The following is a 23,651-nucleotide window of genomic DNA, read 5'->3' on the forward strand; positions in this document are numbered from 1 at the left end:
TGTTATTTTCTCGATTTATGCATGTGGCGCCGAGAGGATTATTAACAGCTCTCGAGAGGCGGAGAGAAGAGAGGAAGGTAGGTGTACAACACAGGAAGGAAGTGGAGGAGCCGAGCGACGAGTTGTAGCTCCCAACTGTGTGTTTGTGCACGCGTGTGTGTGTGCGTGTACGTGTGTCTCGACTGAGGGAGAGAGGCGGAAGAACGGACGGACGGACGGACGGACAGACAGACTGAAAGGGAGGAAGGAAGGAAGTAAGTAACCGAGGAAGAAGACACCGCGATTATAATCCGCCCCTTTTTTATTATCCTGTCACACTGACCACCGGAACAAATCATCCATTTCTATCCTCGAATCGAAAATTTCAGCTTCGTCGCTATTTATCTCTCAGCTCGTGCCAAGTCGGGGATATCAAACTTTAAATTTGACTTATTTCTATCTTTTATCGCGCCGGCTGGCAGGGTGGGTGGGCGGGATGGATGGTTGGATGGATGGATGGATGAGGGGAGGGGTGGGGGCCGGTTGGCCCCGGTGAAACAAACGCCAATGAGCCTTCGCCTCGCGCGACACTTTCCTCGCGGATAAACTAACGCCGAATAATATGTTGATCCGATGCGAGGAGGAGGGTCGTTCTTGTTTGTGGGACAAGCGCCATTACCATTTAACCCGCACCTTTTACCTCAAACTCAGGATTCGCCGCATCGCACCTTTGACGACGACATGTGAGCGCGTTGCACACGGTGAGCGGAGAGCAAGTCACTGTTATAACCACGGTCTCGCGGTATCTGTTTATTATTTCCACGTTTGTTTACCGTACCAAGAGAGAGAGAGAGAGAGAGAGAGTTTTCCAAAGTGTTGCACTTCACTAGTTCGGTCAGAGACCGACTCCTCCTGTTATACTATTTACTTCGTTAACGTCGCCGTGTCTCTCAGTATTTCGAGCTTATTATATTACGTACTCCCGAGCCACTTTCTTCTTCTTCTCGTCGTCGTCGTCCTCCTCAGCGATCGTACATCACGGTTCACATCGTTCAGGTACACGGTCGTTGTATTGTTGTTGTTTACCGTGTTTACCGTGTTTACCGTGTTTACCGAGTATCGGGATCGCGGTTTGTAACAATCATCTATTCGGGCACACGCCACTGAACCAACTGGCCACATCTGCCGATTTGCCTCGATTGCTCGAGCCTCGTTGACTCGAATGAATGGCTTTCAGGCCATCGACGGAAACGCCCGAACTCTGACGGAAAATCACGAGACTGCTCTCCGGCTACACCGACCGCCCGAACACCGCCGACCGACCGATTCGATTTTACCGCATCTTTATTCGTCACACCTTCCTGCCCAACACCCGGCCGGCCACCTATCCGATCATCCGGTAATTTTTTTTCTTTTTCTTACTCTTTCTTTATTTTTTCTTTTATTTCTTTTTTATCATCGAAGATTCCGCGACGCGTTGCTCGAGTCGCGACTATTTCGCGCAGGGTATACCGAAAGACGCCCTTTTCACCCTGTAAATCGAGAAACAACTTTCCGCTTCTCTATTTCCTAGACGGTTTACAGTTATTTATCAATGAAACCGGACAACGCAACGCTAATGATATTACCAGACGAGGCGTGGTTTAACCGGTAATGAAATAGGTACATTACACACGTACCCACGCCCGAACGGTAAAACCCAACGAGAGCGGCGGCGGATGTGCCCGAGGGCGGGGGGGAGGGGGAGGAAGAATTCGGTGCGTTTGAGCGTGAACGCGCCTTAACAAAACTCATTTTTTATTCCGGCTACGTAAAATCGTAGCCTCGTCGTCCCTGGCCCTGAAACCAGCTTCGGATATCCCAATTTTTCATCGTCGAATCCTTCGATTCGAGCGCCCCGATAATGTTATCTACCTTATCGTCGCGGCTCACCTCCACCTGGTCAACGTGGCGCGACCTTTGACTACTCCCCGGAACTGGTGGAGTGGAGGCGTACCGGGATAAATCGGTCGGTACGAAGGTGCAAAACAAACGACGACGGCGTTCGATTGGAAGATTCGAAAACAACGGACGAGATCCCGTGCCTGCTCGTGCAATTAGCAATTCGAATCGTCGATCCTCGAGCGCTGAAACGTAACGACGTGTAATTTTGTTGGAAATTTCGCTTCACGTAAGATTGGCGCAATTGTTCGTCTGACGCAACGACGTGTTTTTTAGAGCCACGTCGTACCTAGTCGTACAGACGTTGTACGTGTGGATATTACGTGTGTCCACACGAGTTATTCGTACCCGTGCATATATACGCGCGATGCGCCATTAACGCGTATGTATGGTAATTGTTCTACTTTCGTGGCGTGAATTTTTCAATTAAGCCAGTGACGATCTAATCGCATCTAATGCGACCCTTGACACGTAGGTATGTCATTTTCCTCGTGTCGACGCGGAGCGAGAGTCATCAGCGAGTCGCAAGCGTCTTTTGGTTAGTCATTTCGTATTCCGCAGGATATCATTTGCCCACTGACGTCAACTTCCGGATCCGCACGGAGATGTCGCGAGTTTCACAGAACGGAGAATCTTAGAGATGCATGCGCAGGGGATGAAGAAGACGAACCATGCGGTACGTAGACCACGATTCGACGATCTTCTTTTAATACACAGTTTCGAAATACTAGGATCTATAAATTTATACTGCAACAGAGATGAAGTTATTGAAGCATTTCGCCTCACCTGCTCCCGGACTCGGAACATCTGCAGTGCAATCTCGATGCCTGTGGCTTACTTGTTTCTTGACCGCGCATCACCGACTCACTGTTTTCTCAAGCATGGAAATTAATCAACCTCGGATCTCGCTTTTTAACCATAACAACAAATAACAATAATGATGATAAGCGTAAAAGTAACGAACCAATCGCGCCATATTATCGGCCTGGGAATAATCTCAGCTATACGCTGCAAGTCGCGGCATATCTTGCGATCAATCGATCGTAAATTACAATCCTGTACGTCAGGGTGATGCATTTTTGAATTATTTTTTTTATGATGCCGCTAGAAAAATTTGTCACAATTACTGAAAAAAAATAAATGATCGTAAAACCCGGAGGAAGTAAGAAAATATTTAGAGGTCGCTACCAATTATTTAAATATTTTTCATTTATTTTTATACCTCTGAATATTTTCCTACTTCCTCCATGTTTTACGACAATTTTTATTCCAATATTTGTTACAAATTTTTCGAGTAGCGTCTTGAAAAAAAAAATGTTACCGTGCATGCATTGGGTTTGTGAACTTGTACGAAAATTGCAAAATCTCTCGTACGCGCGGTGCTTTGGGGGAAATTAGCGAGCCGATGTCGGCAGGTAATATCCAGTGCATAGTATGACATTAAGGTTTAACCGAAGAGAAAATCGAAACCTGTGATGTGTCCAGTCTGATAATCAATATCGAACATATTTGCTATTGTTGTTATAAAGCCCGCTGTATAATGGGCGCCCGCGCCATTAGCAAGCCGCACGTTATCGTCTATAATCTGCCCTAGAATGAGAATGAGAATACCGTCGCACAGACTGCGATCCTCGAGTTGTTATAGCCTCGCGTGCATTATTTATAATATATACGGTCTTACGCTCGTCGTCGATTAACCGGTAATCCCAAATTCTCAAAAATATTCATGGGACTACATTTTTTCGTCCGATGCTTAAAAATTGTCCTTTCGCTTCGTGCTAAGTAACAATATAATTTATAAAAAAGTCAAACAAGTCAAACAAGTCGACTCGCTGCAACTTTGCAAATATTCGAATTTACCTCGCAAATAGAATATTTATTTTATTTTTTCTTCGTGATTGTAAAACGTGTTTAATATTGTACGTACGTAAATACATGTGTCTATTTTACTGTATTCCATCACGATTGATATCGCCTGTGTAATTATGGTGATATATCATCGTATGCACACGAGTTGTAACGATCATTTTACGATTTAGACTGCAACGCAATTTAAGGCCGTATCTAGATGTTTCTAAATAAAGTAAACGTCTGCTTACGGGTGTAATAAATAAGCTTTGGATCCTTTGATGGTAATTCAAAACCGAGCGAGGTTTCCATGAAAAAATAGTGGGTAATAAAAAAATCATGAATTTGACGAAAACAATGAAAAAACATAACAAGAATACAAGATTTTTTCCACAACTTGTTATAATCACCGAATATTCGTAGTCTCCCCTCACGTAAAAAAAAACCCACTTGGGTGTAAATTCGTACCCCCAATTCACAGATAATGCTAATTTCCAATAAGAAAAAAGTTAGGGGTACGAATTTACACCCAATTTGGGTTTTTTTTTCCATGAGGGTCATTGTGTCGGCTTTAATCTTTTAAGCGATTATCCACACGTGAAAATTTTCTTGTTATCGAGAGTTCGAATCTTCCTAATATATTCCATGTAAATCGATGTGGATAGATACGTGTAACAATGCGGGAAAGAAACGTATGTACAAAGAAAAGACGCAGGGAAGGTAACTCGAGAATTAGGAAAGGCGGTCACAAAGAACGTTCAATCAAATTTCTTCAAGAGGATATGATTTACCTAAGGCTGAGGTGATCTATTATTCAAGGATCCAGCCGGCTCGCGCAGGCGTCAGGAGGATCCGCGACACGCGGGGAAACCACGGTGTCCTTCTCACGACGAACATACTCTCGCCGAGACGACCGACTTCCACGGAACATCCTTCGATCGGTTTTTACTTTTTTTCACTCCTTCATCCCAAACAAATTGTGATGGAAAGGATCGTGCTTTTCCTAATCGCCCTACTCTCGACGATCGGTAACACTCAAACTGTCGTAAAAATAAGTGAGTATCGTTAGGGTGGTTCATTTTTTAACTTTTTCTTTTTATACGCTTTAGCTGCCAATCGAAAAATTTGCTACAAATACTGAAAAAAAGATTGCCGTAAAACCTGGAGGAGTTAGGAAAGTATTTAGAGGTCGCTAACAATTATCGTAATATTTTTTTTATTTATTTTCATGTCCTCGACAAGTTTCTCTTTAGTATTTGTCATAAATTTATCGAGTAGCACCTAAAAAAAAAGTTTAAAAAATGAACCACCCCAGAGTACCATATCGTAGGTATAATATTATAGTTCCGCATGGAGAAACTCTTGACAGATTTATAAGAGATAAATAATAATGAATGCGCTATTCAATATCTCACTGACGAATACTCGCTAATTCGGCGTTACGAACGTTCGAGTAAATCTTCTCGTCGCTTGGATTTCCGTAACAGCCGGCATTCACGTATTTATTGATAATTTCCTCCTTATTGATAATTTTCTCCTCATTGTATGCTAAAACCGTTTTCACCGCGTTGCAAAAATTGATGTTACACGTCGTGTAATTACCTCAATTGTTACGTACGTGTATTGAACGGTAAATTTGTCGGTAATTAAAGGCGAACTCGAAGACGAAGACTCGACGGGTTTTGTTTGAAGAAACTCTTCGCCGCAGGTTCAATGTCGATGCCTGGTCCCGATCCTTTGATCTGCATACCCCTCTCAAACTATATCTATACATTCGTAACCGAGTATTACTTGCTCCAGTGATCGCGATGGAGGAAGCAGACTCGTCCATCAACGGTTTCGTTAACGACGCCGTCTCGTCCGCTGAGCGAGACTTTGGCAAGGGTATTATTAAGGTCGACGTTTCAACCGTCGAGGTCGACAGGGTGTACGAAGATGAGAGCTACGACACAGGTCGGTTTTAACGCTTTCTTCCCACCTCATTACCGCCTGCACGATTTCACATCCGTAGCCGTATTATTAGAGAAGAAGCATTTTAGTACGAGGAATGGGGTGAAATCGGCAAGCCGGAGTCCGGCTCCTAGATGTCGAATTTTGATTTCTTCCCCGCAACTAATGAATAAAAAAAAAAATAGTATTATCAAATAAAGTTTTCGTTTTTTGTAGAAAACAGACTGATATTTCGGATTTTTACAAAAATTACCTATTTTCTCAAATATTTATTGCAAATAAGAATTAATCAAACTTCAGTTTCGCATTTAAATCACTTTTATTCAACGACAACAATTAATAATAAACTACAAATGTAAAAGAATTTATAAACAAAGTTTAACAGTTGATATTTTTCATAATTCTTCTATTTTCGTATGAACTTTCTCGTGTAAAACCCGAAACGTAATCTCCCACCATGCTCCCCCTGATATCGTTGAAGTCAATCACATCTTGGTGAAAACGTTCACCTTTTTCTGCCGAATAGGCATCCGTATTAGCTATCAACAAAAAACTTCAAGACTTATTGATCAACGATAAAAAAAACAAAAACAAACTTTATAAGTAATAAATGAAGGTTTTGGTTATTATTTGATGTATAGAACATGGATTTTCTTTTTTTTTATCGACCTGTATTATAGACTCGCCATTGAATCCTAAAAGCCATTGAATTCGATGAATAATTAATAGCCTGCGCCGTCCTTTACCGAGGCGTCAGTTTGATCCTGGACATGACTTGGACCGGTTGGAACAGGATTCGCGAAATAGCCGCGGATTCGGCGGTAGCTTACGTGCGAGGAGACGCTGTCCTGACGCCCTTCGTCCAGGCGATGGACGACCTCCTGGTGGCGAAAAACGCGACCGACGCTGCGCTGATATTCGAAACTGAAAAAGGTGTGCGTTGTTTAATTGTAACGTGTTTTTTGAATTGCCGCTCATTTTCTACTCTTTTCTTGCAGAACTGAACCAGACCCTTTACTACCTCATCGGGTACTCCATCATTCGAGTCGTAGTTTTGGACGAGCTTAACGAAGCCTCGACGATGAAGGTCAGAGCCATGCGACCCTCTCCTACCTACTACGTCATCTACGCGACGTCCGCGAACATGGAGACGTTGTTCAAGGCGGTAAGTTCTCCACAGTTTGTACGAGATGAAGAAAATTCGGTGCACGTCGACACGGAACGTCGAGATTTGATAGGTTTCCTAATCCGTGGTGAGGATTCTCCGAAGAGCTTTAAAGGGTTACATACGGGTTTCAAAGATTTAAAAAAAAGCATTTTCTTTAACTTTTTAAGCATAATGAAAAAATTATTTGATTCAAACTTAAGGCGTATGAAAAAAACAATATTTGAACTATATTTCATAAAATATTCATCTGAAATCAAAAAACCAAATATTTTCTGTTAGTAGGTGAGTATAGCTTGTAGTTAACAAAGGATAAAAGAAAACAAAAAAAAATTTTAAACAGATGTTTCGAAATTTCCAAACCCATGTAACTCCTTAAGTCTTTCGTGATGAGATTTGAGATTTATCGCGAAGCCTGTCTAAGAGGCGTTTTATAGTTCTCGACAAAGCTGTGTTGTTGCGATGTACAGGCAATCGATGGCGGATTGGTGAGAAGAGACGGTACTTGGAACCTTGTATTCACCGACTACAATTACCAAGATTTCCGATACATCGCCGGCGATTTGGAATTGAACGTTTCCATCAATATCCTGACAATGAAGAACGAGGTCTGCTGTAGATTGATCGGAGAGTCACCATGCACCTGCCCGAATGACTTTCAGGCAAGTGGGAAATCACTGACCGAGACCGAAACCTACCTCTCCGCGAGTATCGGAGTGCCTGCCTGTAATATATACCCGTCCCACCGATCCCTCATCTTCTTTGTCGAAACAGTTCACTGTACCTACGCAAAAGAAAGAAAGAAAGAAAGGAAGAAAAAAAGAAAGAAAAAAGAAATATGGCGGGAGAACAAACGCACTGCACTTTTATCCGTACGTAATGATATAATCAAAGCCTGGTGAATGAGACTGGGAGCAACTTTATACTTCTCTTCTACATTCTATTTTCTCACTACTTCTACTGCTTCTTCGTCTTCTTTTTCTTGTCGCTGCTTGTTTTATTTTATTTCCTTTCCTACCGTTGTGAAATCGTCGTTCCCAATTCCAGACATTTCCGCGGTACTTTAAACGCTTGATCGGTTTGTTGGTCAGCGTGATGAGCGAGGTTCAAAAATCGGGGGTCACAGTTGAGCCGAAGGTAATTAATTGCAAGAATAAGGAAGACGTCTCGACGGATAACACGACCGTCGAAGCCTTCAAGAAGAATTTATTAACGGTAGTAAAATCTTCCTTTCGCGTTATTGAATCCGCATATTTATTACACCGTAAACACAAACGTCGGATTCATTTCTGTCCTAATAGAAACTAAGCACCAATCACACCTTCGAATACCTGCCCGATCGGAATTTGATAACTTATCGGGCGGAGATCGAGCTGAAAACACTGACTCAGGGTCGCCTGCAGAAGGTCGGCGAATGGAACAGGCAGCACAAAATAACGACTGATAAGGGAATGGAAATCACACCTGCGAGGAGATTTTTTCGCATCGGTACTGCGCAGGTGATATATAATTGTTTCTGAATATTTCACCTCCGGGATGAAGATAACTGTGACGATTATGTTCACGATTTGTCGTTATTGCAGATGATACCTTGGTCTTATGTGAAAAAGAACGTGGAAACCCAGCAGCCGGTCTTGGACGATGAAGGCAAGGAGGTGTGGGAAGGATACTGCATCGATTTGATGAAGAAACTCGCGGAGACGATGGACTTTGATTACGAATTGGTGATACCGTCGAGCGGAGGTTTCGGGGAGAGATTACAGAACGGCAAATGGACAGGGATAGTCGGAGATTTGCTTCGCGGGGTGAGTTGATTTTAGTGATGGCGCTTTTTTTCGTCCCATCCCTATCATTGCTTTGGTAGCCAGTTTTCTCACTTCCATTTCTCACGTTTCGTTTTTCTCTTAATTTTACTCTACCTTTTATCTCTAACTTTAACTTTACTTTAATTCTATTTCATCTCACCCCTTGTCTTAACCTACCGTTCTACTCTCAATTGTAATCTACTTTAATTTATCCTCTTTAATTTTGTTTTTTGTTTGATTTGACCTATTTTAAGTTATTCTCTTCTCTCTGTTTTACTTGCTTTTATGTTTCTGCTCTTGCTGTATCGCATGTTAATTCCTGTAATTACGTACTTATGTGCAACATCGCTATGGATGTAATAAACACCTATCTATCTATCTCTTTCTCTCTCTGTGAATCTCGATAAAATAGTTTAGAGAGAATTTGGGGAAAAACGGATCGTAAGAGAAGAGCAGTTTGGAGAAACTGGAGCAGTGAATACCGGCTGATTGCAGTAGGACGTTGAAGTTTAAGTAGATAAATTCGTTTGGACCATAAGCCGCAGACTGTGAGCCACAAATTAGGATGTACAGCATTATCTTGGCAATTGGCATGGGATTCAATTTAGCCGCACAAGTAACTACATAACGACGTGCTTACGGCGGGGGTTTTATGGAATAAAATTCGTTTACAGAATATCATTTTCTCCGTGAATTGTGAAGAAATTTCGTCGATTGGTTTAATTTTTACATCAATCGTTTTCCAAGTTTCGTTGTAAGCCATTGTAAGTCTTGCGTTCAAGTGAAGCGAGTTAAAATGAATCCATATTTAATTCCGCATTATCATTCCGTGACAGGAAATCGACATCGCTGTAGCGCCGCTCACGATGACGTCGGAAAGGGAGGAAGTAATAGATTTCGTAGCGCCTTATTACGAACAGTCGGGAATCCTAATCGGCAAGTACATAATCTGCATGTTACTCAAGTTTAATGTCACAAGAATCGATCAACGTTTATGAATTTCATCAAAGTTTGATGATCAGTCGTAACTGATATTGACTTGCATTTATTCCATGCTGCATGCGAAGTCAGGCTGTAAATTGTGGAATCTCGCCGACGAAAATTTTCCTTTTCCATCACATCAGTGCATGAAAGTTTCTGAAATAAAAATTTCACGCTAAACAGTAAATCACAAATTCTCACTTGCAGCTATTCGGAAACCAGTGAGGAAGACCTCGTTGTTCAAATTCATGACCGTATTAAGACTCGAGGTTTGGCTCAGCATCGTCGGGGCTTTGACTGTGACCGGGATAATGATTTGGCTGCTGGACAAGTACTCGCCTTACAGCGCGCGCAATAATAAAAATCTCTACCCTTATCCGTGCAGGTGAGCTTGCGAAATGTACAGAATAAACGATTACCATAAATGCGCCTCGGGTGAAAACTTGAAAAGTTGGAGTAAATAATAAGCCATTCGCTATTCGTTCCTCAGGGAATTCACCCTGAAGGAGAGCTTCTGGTTCGCCTTAACGTCATTCACACCTCAAGGCGGAGGCGAAGCTCCGAAAGCTCTTTCTGGTAGAACTTTGGTCGCCGCTTATTGGCTATTCGTCGTTCTCATGCTCGCTACATTCACAGCGAATTTGGCCGCCTTTTTGACCGTCGAAAGAATGCAGGTACAGGCAGCATAATGCGAAATTCTAAAATCGTTTTCTCCTTTTTTCTATTTGACCGTGTAAATTTTTGTACTGTACGCGCTGATTTTTCCCCGGACCGTTCAAGCGGACCAGAATTCTAAAAAAATATAAAACCGATCTTTTTCTGTAAAAAAAAACATTTACGCAATTAATTTCACACCGAAGATCGTTAATTCGGAACTGCAATCGCGCCATGTCGATCGACAATGCAACCCGCAATACGGTACCGCAATGCGGGTTGCGGTGATGTAAGATGAAATTGCGGCAGCGTGATGAATATTAAATTGACCGCAGTTTTGGCATAATTTTTCTCTGCTTATCGTTAGTCCCCGGTGCAGTCGTTGGAGCAGCTGGCTCGACAGTCCCGTATAAATTACACTGTGCTTGCAAATTCGCACGTTCATCAGTACTTCATAAACATGAAAAACGCCGAGGACAAATTGTACACGTAAGCATAATATACCTGTAATATTATGGAAAATTATGCACCGCACGGAGATAACTTCTATAGAGCCATAATTGATGATTGATAGAATAGCTCGAAACGCCGGGGTGAATTAAATTTTCTTCCAGTTTTTTTTTCTCCGGTTCGTTTTACAATAGGTGGATATAATTGATAAAGCTGCGAATTACCGCACGATCAAGTCCGTGACACGTCGCATAGGGTATAAAAAGTTCTGACTTAACAACGAACGAGGAATTTATTACCGGTGAAAGTAATTCCCTGATACACTTAGGTCTGAGTGTGGAATTCACCGTGTATTCTATTCGTTCGTTGTAACAGTGAATAATAATTAACGGTGTGTGTACGTACCCGATACAACTCGAGGGGTAATTGCTGCCTGTTATGTTCAAGAGTATGGAAGGAGATAACGCTAAACAGTACCAGCGAACAGGTGGAATACAGAGTATGGGATTACCCGATAAAGGAACAATACGGCCATATATTACAGGCCATCACACAGGCTGGCCCAGTCGAAAGCGCTCGTGCCGGATTTCAGAAGGTGAATTATTCACTCCTCGTAATAATTGGCTTGTGTATAGTTGTTGAGTTATCGTCAATATTCGGGTTACCGCATAATAGAGAACGTCAGTCTATGCATATCTACGTAAAACAACTCTGCAGAATCATATGAATTATTACTGAGTTTCTCTGGCGAATGTTTTATCTTCGTCTTTGTTGGCCATAAACGATTTCTGCGCGATTTCTCTGTGTATCTATATCACAATAGCAATCCGTTTTTCTCGGGTCGAGTTTAAAGAAATATTTCACGATCCTTAAGGATGTACTGGTTATAGATTCTCAAGCGAAAGTGAATCTCGTCGACAATATCGAATACTTTGTGATAAGATACGGATCGGAAAAAAATCGAACACGTCAAAGGCGATAAGAAAATTAAATTTCAATAATAATAATGCCCAAAAGTTATCAATAAATGGTTTAAGCAAAACATTGTATGAAAAATTTTTAGGGAACGTGTTTTTCTGTCATGTGAAATGAATTCGTTGATTTTTTTGAAACTTTTTAATTGTAATGTACAACATTTTTATGAAAACGTATCCTATACTTTCGATTTTTCTACCATTTTTCCAAATTTCAAATCGTCAACTCTTGGGCATAATTATTATTTGAATTCCATTTTCTTATCGTCCTTATTACATCAAATTTTTTTTTGCGACTTCAATCTTATCATAAAGTATTTAATATTGTCAATGAGACTCAATCTTGCTTGAGTATGTATACCCAGTACATCCTTAAGCTCCGTTGCCTCCACGATTAGTGAACAAAATCTTGCATCGTGTAATCAAATTTTTGTTTATTTTTCTAAACTAGCGAATCATTCCTCTTCCTGCTGTGCGTGTGTATTCAAATTACCCGCGGTTCAATGAATTAAATAATTGAAATTGCTTACGATCTGCAGGTAATCGACAGTGAAAATGCGGAATTTGCTTTCATCCACGATTCGGGTGAGATTAAATACGAGGTTACGAAAAACTGCAACTTGACCGAAGTTGGGGAAGTTTTTGCCGAGCAGCCATACGCGATAGCTGTTCAGCAGGGAAGTCATCTTCAGGAAGAGATTAGCAAAAGGTGAGAAGAACAAAAATACGAATTACTTTTTTACCCTTTAAATTTCTTTTCTAAACATGTTAACTCGTCCTGGCTTCAACGTGGCTTTTGGCAATGATCGAAAGGCTCGCTTTCTTTGAAAATCCATAATTCTACCGAAAATAATTCGAACCGTATGAGAATATTTCAGAATACTAGACCTACAAAAAGACAGATACTTCGAGACGTTGTCATCGAAATATTGGAATCAGTCTCTCCGAGAATCCTGTCCGAATTCCGACGACAGCGAGGGAATAACGTTAGAGAGTTTGGGTGAGTATTCGACGATAATAAAGTTCCACTCTTTCTGAGCCTATTAATTTTCATTTACCCGTTTGCTCGTTCCGTTTCAGGCGGAGTTTTCATAGCTACTCTATTCGGCTTGGCCTTGGCGATGATCACTCTAGCCGGTGAGGTGATTTTCTACCGTAAGCGAAAAGTTTCGCGAAAAGAGCAGCCGCCGGCGGTGATTAAGTCACGAAAAATACCGATCCTCCAGATGAAACCGGCGCCTGTTGTTTCCCTCGTCGACAGGCCGATGAAAAACATTCAGCCCCGGGTTTCCCACATTTCCGTTTACCCCAGACATTTTGCGTTCAAGGAATAATGCCAAGTAGGTACAACCTGTCGCCAGGTTTATAATTTTCATTTTTTCTCTTTGCCGTAATTCTTTTTCTTTAATATTGCCTTCTCGACGCAAAAAGCTTTTGCATCTAGACTCGGTTCGACTCTCGACAAATTGCAGTGCGTACTCCTTGGTTGATACCTAATTGACCGGATCCGCATTCGGCACTTTTTTTACTGGTTCGGTTCTTCGTCGTTCTCCGCGGTCTCTCGAATCAATCAGCGGACCAATTTTACCTTCTGTCGTGCCGACCTGCACAAGAGATTTCTGGCTAAAAAAGAGACACAGCCGTGGCTATGTTTTTAGTCAGCAGATACTTTAAGTCAATTTGGTTGGACGGGGTTTTCATTTTAAATACCCACTAACTATTATAATCGCGTCAAAGTTGAGCGTAGATTTAATTACCCTTTCACTTTGGTTTTCCGATTACGTCACCGAATTTTTATCACGCGTCGAATGATTGTTCGTTGATAGCAATAGCCGTAAATTTTTTACCGTTCACTTGTCGGAAGGACATGAATATCTTTCCTAAATTCTAGAGAAACACGATTATCGTAAATTTGTGTTAAGCTCGCGAACGATTTCAAAGAAAATTTTCCATTCGACATTATTTTTGTTTCTTTGGACATGAAAAAGTATCGTCTCAATATTGGAAAATCGATCTTAATAGAGAATCTCGTACAAGTATAATAAATAACATATGATTGAACTATGTCATAATAATTAGTTCTAAGTGATTGAACGTGTAATGTTTTGAAGCCGAGTGTACATAAACGAGTGCACAATGTGTCGTATAATATTGTACACGATATGCGTACAAATAAGATGACTAATGTAATCGGTGTGAATACATTTGTCCAAGTCAGTCGTGACAGGATTGTTCATTTACTGCAGCTTACCGATTGACTTTACAACTGCCGATCGAACGATCGAGACAATAAATTTGAAATTCGCGAGATCGAAGCATTGTGCAAAACTGCCAATTAAGGATCACATTAGTTGGCCAGTAGAAGTTTAATTCCGGTAAGTGGAAATTAAATTTGAAGAGCGTTTCTTTTTCATTTTATTCCTGCTCTTCTGTTTTTTGTTGTTTTTTCACACCCGCTGGACTGCGAAAAGAATCTTTCCAGCAGCTTGCGGTTGCTAAAATCTCACAGTTTTCTTCGGCTATAAGATTATACCCAATCATCGATCCATCCACCCGTAGCTTTACTTTTTAAAAGAAGCAGAAGAAGAAGAAGACGAAGAAGAAAAGGAGGAGGGAACAAGAAAACAAATTACAGTGATAAGAAGTACGGAATAAAAAAATTAGAAACGAGGTAACGATCGTAATGCGTATATACAAACTATGTATACAATCGATGGGCGGTGCATTGTTTGTGAGAAACTAGTTGCGTGATATTTGCATTCAAAAGTGTTTCGAAATTTATACGAATCGCTGTTGGGCTATTTTGGTTCGTATGAATCATCGTAAGATTATTAAACATCAAACGAAACCATCAAAATTTATCAGGAAATGACTCTAAGTCACGTAAATATCATTGAAGGGAACCGGAATCGTTCAATATTAGCGTGAAATTGCAAATAATTTTCAATACGAGGTTCGCACCTTGATTTCAGCTCAAGGTGCATACCTAATGCAGTTACGTTTGACTGATTGACACTTTGGCGTTGTTTGAGTATAACGTCAAATTCTTCAATCGAATTTGTTTTTGTTTTTGGTGGTTTTTTCTCTTCGCTTATTTAGCATTTGCGTGAGACAATTCGGTGGATGGGTGTTAGTTAAAAGGCCAATGCTCTCTTGACGCTTTCACCTTGCATTCGTGTTTCGCTTTTCTTATGGATAGCAGCCACCTCCGATGAAATATGTACGCGCAAACTTATCGAAAGAGTGACTGAACCGACCAGCTGCGGAAATTTAAACGAAAGAGTTCTCGATCTCTATGATGAAATACAACCCGCAGAAGTGAAAGATAAAAAATCTCACCGCCTTGGTCCCGTGTTGAATATACAACTATTTTTAATACATTATTTGTCACCGGCTATCGTTGTTAGCCGTTTCACTCCAGAAATCTCACTCCCAGATCCCGATGTGTAATGCACAGTAAATAATTAAAATCGCATCGCTGACCGAATGACATAGATAAAATAAACGTGGTCTCGGATTTGCCTGAACCTGCGGATGGAAGACGGTCTGGTTTTCAAAATTTAAACGAGCCTTCTCCTGGGGATTATTTATGTTGGTAGTTTCGTTGCGTAATCGTAAATTTGTATAAAAATAATAAAAACGACATTGGCAAGTCGTAAATCAATCTACGTAATTGAAATAGGGTACGGAAAATGTATTGGCAAGTAAAATGTGTTTAATTTTTTTCACGCTCTATGGGAGAAAATGAGCGTTATTTTGACATTGCGGAAATCAAACGAATAATGAAAGCCTAATTATGCATCGACAATGCTGGGTGTACCCTACTATAACGTTATTGCTGCAGCGTTAAAATTCAACAAAAGCCTCGAATCACCTACGTAATACGTAACAACGCGGTTACGATCGACCGAGAGTTTTTCCTCGCATCGAAGCCGATTGTGGTGCAGCTGGATCAAGAACCTCGTTTCACACCGTGCGAATAGTTTATAATCGCTATATCTATCGACGAAGGATAAACGTAAAATACAACCCGTGAGAATTACTCCTTGCAATAATTACCGGAGAGCTGTCGTCGTCTCCTTCTCCAACAGTCAGCGGGGAGAGTGATTAGCGATATTGCTAACGAAATTATTATTGCGGACACGAATCACAATCGCGAAATTTCCAACGGCTCGATCGCGATGAAGAATTCGGAAGACGCGGAAAATCGTAGCCGCGGATTTAAAAGGGGAAAAAAACGAAGAGTGTTAAAAAATTAGATTAACAAGTATAAGTATTAATTGTTTGACGTAGAAAGTTGTACGGGTATGTATATGTGTGGGAATCGTTGCTCGTAGTGCAACTGCGGTATCATCGGCGGCTTCGACGCTGCAGGATGAAATTATATAAAACGGATTTGTTTAGGTAACAGGCCCCCGATTGCACCGCAATTCTAATTCTTCATGGCTGAGATGCTGGCTATGCGGTGTCTTTTACCCGAGAGGTAGCCAAGTCATACTTTTGCCAGTGTTGCGGACACTCCCAGGTGGGGGAATTAACCCGTCTCCGTTTCGTTGAGTCAATATAAAGCCATTGAACGGAGCAGGCTAGCCATTTGGTGAGAAGTGATATGGATCAGCAAACAAGTTTACTATAGAGGTAAAGATAATCATTCGTGTGTCTCAGACGACGAACCATTCCCCATCGGTCAAGATGGGACTTCTACGCAAGGTAAGAAGCGACACCGCGTTTTCAAATATCGCATGCACGACAAACGCCTCTTTTTGTTTTTCAAGCAACACCGTTCGGTACAACAATAAAAACTATAATTCCATTCCACTGATCGAAACATTCCTTGAAACTGCGCGTGAATCGTTGACTGTAAAAATTTCAGCAGATGTTGGTGTTCCTCGCGGGTTTGATGTCACTGGCCAACGCTAATTACCATTACGAGCGTTACAACGTGTTCAATTTCGACGGAGCTGAAGAGCCGAACCGGAAGCCATGGTTCTTCGAGGATTACTCGAGTCCCTACAAGCGGCAGGAGGGTGGTGGTGGGTTCCACGAACCGACGAAGAAAGCCTCGAAGGAAGCGTACGAAGATCCGGTGGAAGCTTACTTCACCGCGAGCACCAACGAAGCGCCGGACAAGAAGAACTTGGACTTCAAGAAGGCCGTTTCCGCCTTCTACACATTGACGGACTCCGACCCTGAGATATACAAGTCGATAATCATGAAGTCCGGAGCGCCTTACTGCCAGGAAACGAAGAACAAGGTGCCGAACAACAAGGTGACGAAGAAGCGGTACCGCAGAGACGCGATGACTTGCTACAAGTGCAAGGACCCGAAGAACGGAGCGACTTACGAACAGTGCTCGTACACATCCGAGCCCCAGGCCAGCTTTACCGTGAATCGTTACCAGTCGCCTCCCAGTCAGCTGAGGTACCGGCGATCCAACGCCCGGAAGGAGAAGACTGAGGTTGTTGGGGGGAAGAAGTCCGGGGAGAAGGTTCCGGAGTACCGTTTCGCCGAGGAGTACTTTGTCCCCGCGTCATCCGAGGAGGTTCCCACCGAGTACAAGAAGAAGAGCGAGCACTGCAGCAAGGTTGTCAAGGACTCGATGGTGTGCATGGTCTGCAAGGACCCCGAGACCAACGGCAAGTACGAACAGTGCTCGTACACCAACCAGCCCGATGACAAGGCCTACGCCTACAGCAAGTCCAGCTCGTTTGGTCGGCCCCACGACGAGGAGAAGCAAGCCGACGAGTCCAGGGTACCAAGCAAGTCTACGAAGAGGACTCACCAGCCGAAGGTCGAGTCCTCCTACGACGGCTCGCATCCGGAAATGGACAAGTACATCGAGGAGCAGTCAGCGGCGATCAGAGAACGTGTACCGAAACACAGGAGCGACGCCCTCGTATCCGAGGAGAACGAGAAACTCGAGTCCGGCTCCGAGGACATGACCGACGGTAGCTGCAAGAAGATCGTCAAGGGCTCGATGGTCTGCACCGTATGCAAGGACCCGAAGACCAGTGGCAGCTACGAGCAGTGCGCCTACGCCAACCACCCCAGCGACAAGGTCTACCAGTTTAGCAGGCAGAAGTCCTTCGGGTACCCTGGAGGCCAGGAGCATAAATCCTCACCGCAGAAGGCCTCGAACACCGAGACGCCAGCTTCCTACTCCAGCGATACCGCTGGTTATTCGGGCGGCGATTATACGGGGTACCAAGGACCCAGTGCAGACTACTACCAGCCCAGTGCCCAGCAGAAATCGGAGCACCGAGAGTACCAGGGTGGCGAAGAGCCCGAGAAGTATTACGAGAAGAAGCAGAGCTACGATTACGTCCCTGAGTACAAGGTAGCGGGAGACGGACCGTCGGTCGAGCATGTCAAGTCCGAGTCTGAGAAAATAGCGGAGGAGATAAAGGAGACCGATGGTTGTAGGAAGGTCGAGAAAGACTCGATGACGTGCACGGTGTGCAAGGACCCGAAAACCGGCGGCGACTTCGAACAGTGCTCGTACACTTACCAGCCGAACGACAAAGTCTTCTCGTTCAGCAGCGCCAAGTCCTTCGGATCGCCGGATCCGGCGGAGCAGAAGAGCCAGGACTACGGGTCCTCCGGGTCCTCGTCGTACGGCGATGACCGCGGGAGCTACGGCGATGCTTCGGACAACAAGCCGCACGTGACAAGCGGCGAGACGCAGAGCAAGGAAGTCGCCGAATCAAGCGGCGAGGCTGGTGTTCAGAACCCCGTCAACGTCGACGTTCAGTTCTTTAGCACAAAGGAGAAGAAGAAGGAGATAGCCAAGGTGCTCAGCGACTTCCAACAGGAGGACAGGTCCAAGTGCAAGAAGGTGATTCGTGACAAACTCACCTGCTACCAGTGCGTCGATGACGACGGTATGCAGAAGGAGGAGTGCATCTTCGTCGCTGAACAGGAACCCGCCAAGGACCGGGTCGCCTATCACGAAGTCAAGGAGTACCAGCTCGACCCCGCACCCGCCGCAGCTTCCGTCAGTCTACCCGAAGAGTATCGCGTGATCAAGTCGAGCAGCAACGGTTCGCCGCTTGCCCCGAAGAAGAGGAATACCAGGAAAACCCGTCCCGTCAAGTACTTATACCTCGACGACGCCGCTTCTTCGGCCACGGAAAACGAGGAACAGCAGAGCGATCCCAGGGGAGAGGTCTTTGAGGATCCGAGCGAGGTGCAGGAAAACGAGGAGCAGAAGACCGTCCCGTACGACATTGACGAGGAGACTAAACCCGTCTTCGACAAAGCCCTGGGCATGACTTTGCCTCGCTATATGTTGACCACTTCCGAACACGAGGCGGAATTCGACGAGGTTGTCGCATCCGGTTAAAAATTGCACATTATTGCGACGATGAACTTGTTATATTATAAAATGTGATTCACGCTGAGTGTATTTGTACTTTGTTTTAATTTTTTTTTTTCTTGTCCAACGTAACGCAATTCTCTCCCATATAAGTGGTGATTTTATTTGAGGATCGATTTAACGTGAGAGATCGTCGTGAAAATTTAATCAACGTGCCTATGCTTGTTACGAATATCGCTGCAGGCTACAGCAATAAAATTGCAAATTATTTTTCAATTTATTGAATAAATGAATGTAATAAAATTTTGCGAGCTTCGCACGTATGGAGCATAAATATCGTTTTGAAAAAACTTGGATGAAATAGTCGAGTTTCGATTTACTCAAGAAAATTTCATGTGCTTAACATATTATTTACCCATACAGATAAGAAGTGAAGGGAATTAATTGTTCAAGCCCGATCATGCACCATTGTTATTTAGTTTGTAAGATGTTACATTATCGATATAATTGTTATTCGGTTTGTAATCAAGTATATTTTCCCACAACTTTGTAGAATATATACGAAATAGTGACGAATTGGCATACCAGATAATTACCGCAATTGGCTTAAACGTAAATAGTTACAAATGGAAAGAATTTCGTTTAATTAAAGTACACGAAAAAACAACTCAAATGTCGACGAAAAATGTTCAACAATCCAAACACAGAAGCCTCTTTTCGAACATCATTCGCATTTACAACAATTATGTGCTTTAATTTTTTCAAAGCTACGACCGAAAATTCATCAGAATATTTTGAATCTCAACGATTATTAATGCAGCTGTAAGCAGATGCCTAAAACTATATGTATAAGGTTTGCATTACTCAAATCTTGTAGTTACGAGGTGAATTATGTGCAATAGATTTTCACTCAATTCTGTAACACACCGAATGAAATACGTGGTTCAACGCTTGAGAGGTATTTCTTCCTCCACCCAAACTGTTTTTTCATTCTTATCGTATTTTCTTTATTTTTAACAAACGGCTTGTGAAACTACGGTGACTGTTACGCTCAACTAATTCGTGTTCGAAACTTTCGCTGAAATCGGCTCGTGCGCTCGCCCATGTCATTTGTCGCTCAACAATACAAGTTGCGCAACTGTTGCAAGGTACGAATCAATGATTCTTCAAAAATTGCGATCTCATTATAATTTACCACCCCATAGAAAGGTGGGAAAACAAGCTTTCCGTGCCAAATCATTCACGTGATATCGGCAAAAATATTTACGGTACGTTACGTACGATTTGTAACAATATAATGTCGCCATAGTTATGAAGAATAGACAACGTTACCGTAATTTTCATCAATACCTCAGCTCTCGTCTGACGTTGTTTTTATTGATTTTATCTATCCTTACGTCGTCGTACCGCAGAAGCTGTTAAGCTGCGGCATTTGTTAATATTTATCTCGGAGATTATCAGCTCGGTGATAAAAGCAAGGAAAGCGGGAACGAGACAAAACAAATAGAGTACGAATATCGACTGCAGTTGAGTCAAGGTGTAACTACTGTGAGAATAGGGTCTTTTAACGATTTTGTCAACCGTGTTGTCGATGTTCGTCCAGTACTCGTAGATCCCCGACTGGGTTATCCGCCTTATGATCTTGTTCATCTCGTCGGTGAGGAAGGATCCCTTCGGCGTGACGATCACCGAATTGTACGAGATGACGCACTGGTCCCGTAGAGGGTGAAACGTCGGGAATTTACCAGCCCTTACGTACCTCGCCGTGATGAAATTGATGGTGGACAAGTGTCGGAGGTACGCGAGGTCCTCGCCTCTTGATATCCGGGCCAAAGCTTCGCTAGCCCTCGTGATAACTTCGTATCGATTCAGCAGCTCGGCCCTGTCGCTTTCCGGGGTAATTTGATCCGCCAACATATCGCGACTTGTCGCCGTCCCCGAGGTGCGAAGACCCGCGTCGAGGATCCCCTTCTCGTCGACGATCGTCGGCATCGGTATCCTCGTCGCCAGGATGGAGGCCAGGGATGCCGAGTACGCCGTTGACAACACTCGGGAATAGTTCAGGTACAACAGGAAGAACAATTTACCAAGCAGACTGGCCGGGGGACGGGGTATAGCGTGGGTCAGGGACACCGAGATCACGTCGAAGAGGTCGAAATCAGGACTGCGGCAGTTTTCTGAAAAGCAGTAATTACACAGGTCTGTAACTAAATCCTGTTGCTTAAAAAAAAAAGTATATATTGTAGAGATACGAAGGTTCAAATGTACCGAATCTATACATGCTTTCCATTTTTTGCTGTCACGTATATATTATAGGTTCAGGATTTTGATGTGTTTTGTTTTTGCATTAACACTACGTTAATCTGTTCAAATAGTATTTGTACATACGAAACCAGTTCGAACTGATAGAAAGAAGAAAAAAGACGATACAACGGAAAATGGTCAGAAGAAATTCTTGTACAGTTTTGTTGGTCGATTCGTCGTGAAACTTCAATCGATGATACAAAAAGAAAGAAAACTATCAAATAACTAGAATTATATTAGTAGATAGATTTTCTGACGATCTTAATGTCTAAACCTTTTTTTAATAAATGCTGTATTAAATTATTTTTTTTGCAGACCAGTGTTACTTGGCTAGTGTTGTTTCAATTTCAAAATACCATACACGCTCTTACCTGCTTTCAATTTCCAGGTAACGTAACTCAGGCCTCCTGAAAGTAGAACCGAAAGAATAGCCAGGATCGAAACGGCGGGGGAAAACACCGCTCTCAGAATGTTGGGGTCGTAGTTCGCCCTCGCTGGAACGGTCCATACGATGCATTCGTGGTTGTAGGGCACCGTGAAATCGACGAGCATCGCCCTCCGCAAGGTAGGCCGTATCTGTCCGATTCCAAGATGCACCTTCTCTTCGGCGACATCCGCAATAACGCCGATAAACGTCCCGTTGGGAAGTACCAAGAATTTCTCGGGGGCCGACGGCTTCTTAACGATTGGTGTGAAATTCATCTGCTCGGCAATGCTTCGGATCAAGTGCCCTTCGATTCCACCCACTATAAGCGAAGTGTCGTTCACACCATGACGCAATTTCATCGTCGGCATCAGATTCATTGTACTAACGAACATGGGACAACCGAGTCCGTTTATGATTACGTTTTCTTCTTCGAAAACCGAGCTGTTTTTCAAGAAACCAATTCCTCGCGTCCATGCATTCAGCGGTACAACCTGAGGTGAGCAGTTCGGTCCTACGACATTTTTATAAATTTTCATCTCTCCGGCGTTATCCAAGCGTACGAAGAGCATGTTCCACAGCTTGCTTCGTTCGGCATTCAACACCGCGTTGTATACCGTTTCATACGTTGTGTTATAGACCGATATCAACAGCACCCTGCGGGACAGGACTGCCGATATCTGACCAATGGACGATTTCAACGCCGTATCGCTTAACCCGTCGACGAAGAATAATATGACGCTGTCTGTACCGGAATAAGAATAAGGGATGACGGCCTCTGGGTTGGTACCGATAAAACACGGTGTGTAATCTTCCAGAACAACTTTCGTTGCTTGTATACAGATACTGTTCTTCCCCAAAACCGTCACGTGGTCGCTAGCAATTCGATCCAAGGTAAACTTTTTCAAGTCGGTCATAAATTCGGTCAACAGCTTTTCCAATCTTATGTCCCCGCTGTCCTCGGCTGACAGAGACGCCTCAATCTCCGACATAATATTCAGAATAATAATGACGAGGATCAGTTTTTTCTTCTTACTGACTAACGTCGTCATTTCATTTAAATTTATTGCTCTTTTTTATTCAGCCGCGATTAAGGCCGTTGCACTACTTACGATTCGGCTGCACGAGTCGACTGTGGGCTTACTTTGACGAAAACCGGTGCTATAAGATTAGTTACAAATCACGAGCTTGCAGGTTCTGTTGCAAGATAAATAACATTCGACAGGTTTGACTTGGCGGTGAATTACGGGATTCGTATTTGATCAATTAACTTGGTAATCAGGGTCACGGGAAGGCGAGCAAACACCTAAATTGACACCGTTCCAAAGCACGACTCAAGGTGTTTGACCGTTGCAGGTACACGATCATAGGGTGGTTCAAAGTTTACGTTTTCTGAGATGTACGGAGAAGTGTTTCACTTTATTATCGAAGCACACGAGTCACGGGAAAAATACTACCGCCTTTTAAACGAAGCGAACTTCCTTTCATTCCTTGGATGTAGTAAAAATTATTGTAATCTCAACGCGAGTGCCACCGAGTATTGACTTTTCACCAAGCTGGTCTCGTTTTCCTGTTTCTTGTGTGAAACAAACTCTCATTAGTCAACTGTGTGCCTACTTATCATAGCGTGCCATGTTGTTGTATACATTGTAAAATCTAGTGTGCAAGAAGCGATGGAAGAAAACAATGGTTTAGTAAGCCAAGCGCAAACAGGCGCATTGTTTTGACCGTTACTCGTATCTCCATGTAAAATCAGGTGTCATTCTGTTCAAACACCGATCAAACACTGTCGGACTTGGATAGAACGAAACGGGCGAAAACAAGCATCACTCACGAAACAGCAAATGAATTCGACCCCAAA

The 23,651-nt window shown here is 43.0% G+C and overlaps 3 protein-coding genes across 5 annotated transcripts in view; 1 reads left to right on the forward strand and 2 right to left on the reverse strand.

Annotated features, from left to right (window-relative positions):
- The window catches only part of LOC124217578 (pro-epidermal growth factor), a 44,972-nt gene extending 43,774 nt beyond the window's left edge, over nt 1-1,198 (reverse strand). The window contains exon 1 of one of the 3 annotated variants that reach the window (XM_069133074.1): nt 960-1,198. In XM_069133074.1, the coding sequence (XP_068989175.1) occupies nt 960-1,161 (202 nt within the window). In that variant the 5' untranslated portion in view covers nt 1,162-1,198. Of the gene's footprint in view, nt 1-679 lie in introns of all 3 variants that reach the window. The other 2 variants (XM_069133073.1, XM_046623421.2) reach the window with 2 other exon arrangements.
- Nucleotides 1,187-20,012, forward strand: Ir8a (Ionotropic receptor 8a). The gene is made up of 19 exons (XM_069135097.1): nt 1,187-1,378; nt 2,482-2,596; nt 5,569-5,721; nt 6,448-6,651; nt 6,717-6,883; nt 7,354-7,755; nt 7,931-8,098; nt 8,185-8,382; nt 8,467-8,688; nt 9,525-9,624; nt 9,877-10,054; nt 10,160-10,343; nt 10,691-10,812; nt 11,221-11,368; nt 12,287-12,456; nt 12,626-12,747; nt 12,828-13,079; nt 16,366-16,457; nt 16,621-20,012. Exons 1-19 carry the CDS (start codon nt 1,202-1,204, stop codon nt 19,087-19,089), a joined length of 5,643 nt encoding a protein of 1,880 aa, XP_068991198.1. The 5' UTR covers nt 1,187-1,201; the 3' UTR covers nt 19,090-20,012.
- On the reverse strand, nt 19,998-23,372 carry LOC124217544 (glutamate receptor-like). The gene is made up of 2 exons (XM_046623335.2): nt 21,738-23,372; nt 19,998-21,239 (listed from the first exon to the last, which is right to left on the reverse strand). Exons 1-2 carry the CDS (start codon nt 22,840-22,842, stop codon nt 20,446-20,448), a joined length of 1,899 nt encoding a protein of 632 aa, XP_046479291.1. The 5' UTR covers nt 22,843-23,372; the 3' UTR covers nt 19,998-20,445.
- Nucleotides 23,373-23,651: the final 279 nt, after the last annotated feature.

Source organism: Neodiprion pinetum, chromosome 1, assembly GCF_021155775.2.
Source record: "Neodiprion pinetum isolate iyNeoPine1 chromosome 1, iyNeoPine1.2, whole genome shotgun sequence".
NCBI classification, from domain to species: Eukaryota; Metazoa; Arthropoda; class Insecta; order Hymenoptera; family Diprionidae; genus Neodiprion; species Neodiprion pinetum.

Coding starts and splice junctions, on each gene's coding strand:
- Ir8a (XM_069135097.1), top strand. CDS start 1,202: ATGAATGGCTTTCAGGCCATCGACGGAAACGCCCGAACTCTGACGGAA. Junction 11,369..12,286: donor CTCGTGCCGGATTTCAGAAG/GTGAATTATTCA, acceptor TACGATCTGCAG/GTAATCGACAGTGAAAATGC. Junction 12,457..12,625: donor CAGGAAGAGATTAGCAAAAG/GTGAGAAGAACA, acceptor AGAATATTTCAG/AATACTAGACCTACAAAAAG.
- LOC124217544 (XM_046623335.2), bottom strand. CDS start 22,842: ATGACGACGTTAGTCAGTAAGAAGAAAAAACTGATCCTCGTCATTATT. Junction 21,240..21,737: donor TACCTGGAAATTGAAAGCAG/GTAAGAGCGTGT, acceptor ACTGCTTTTCAG/AAAACTGCCGCAGTCCTGAT.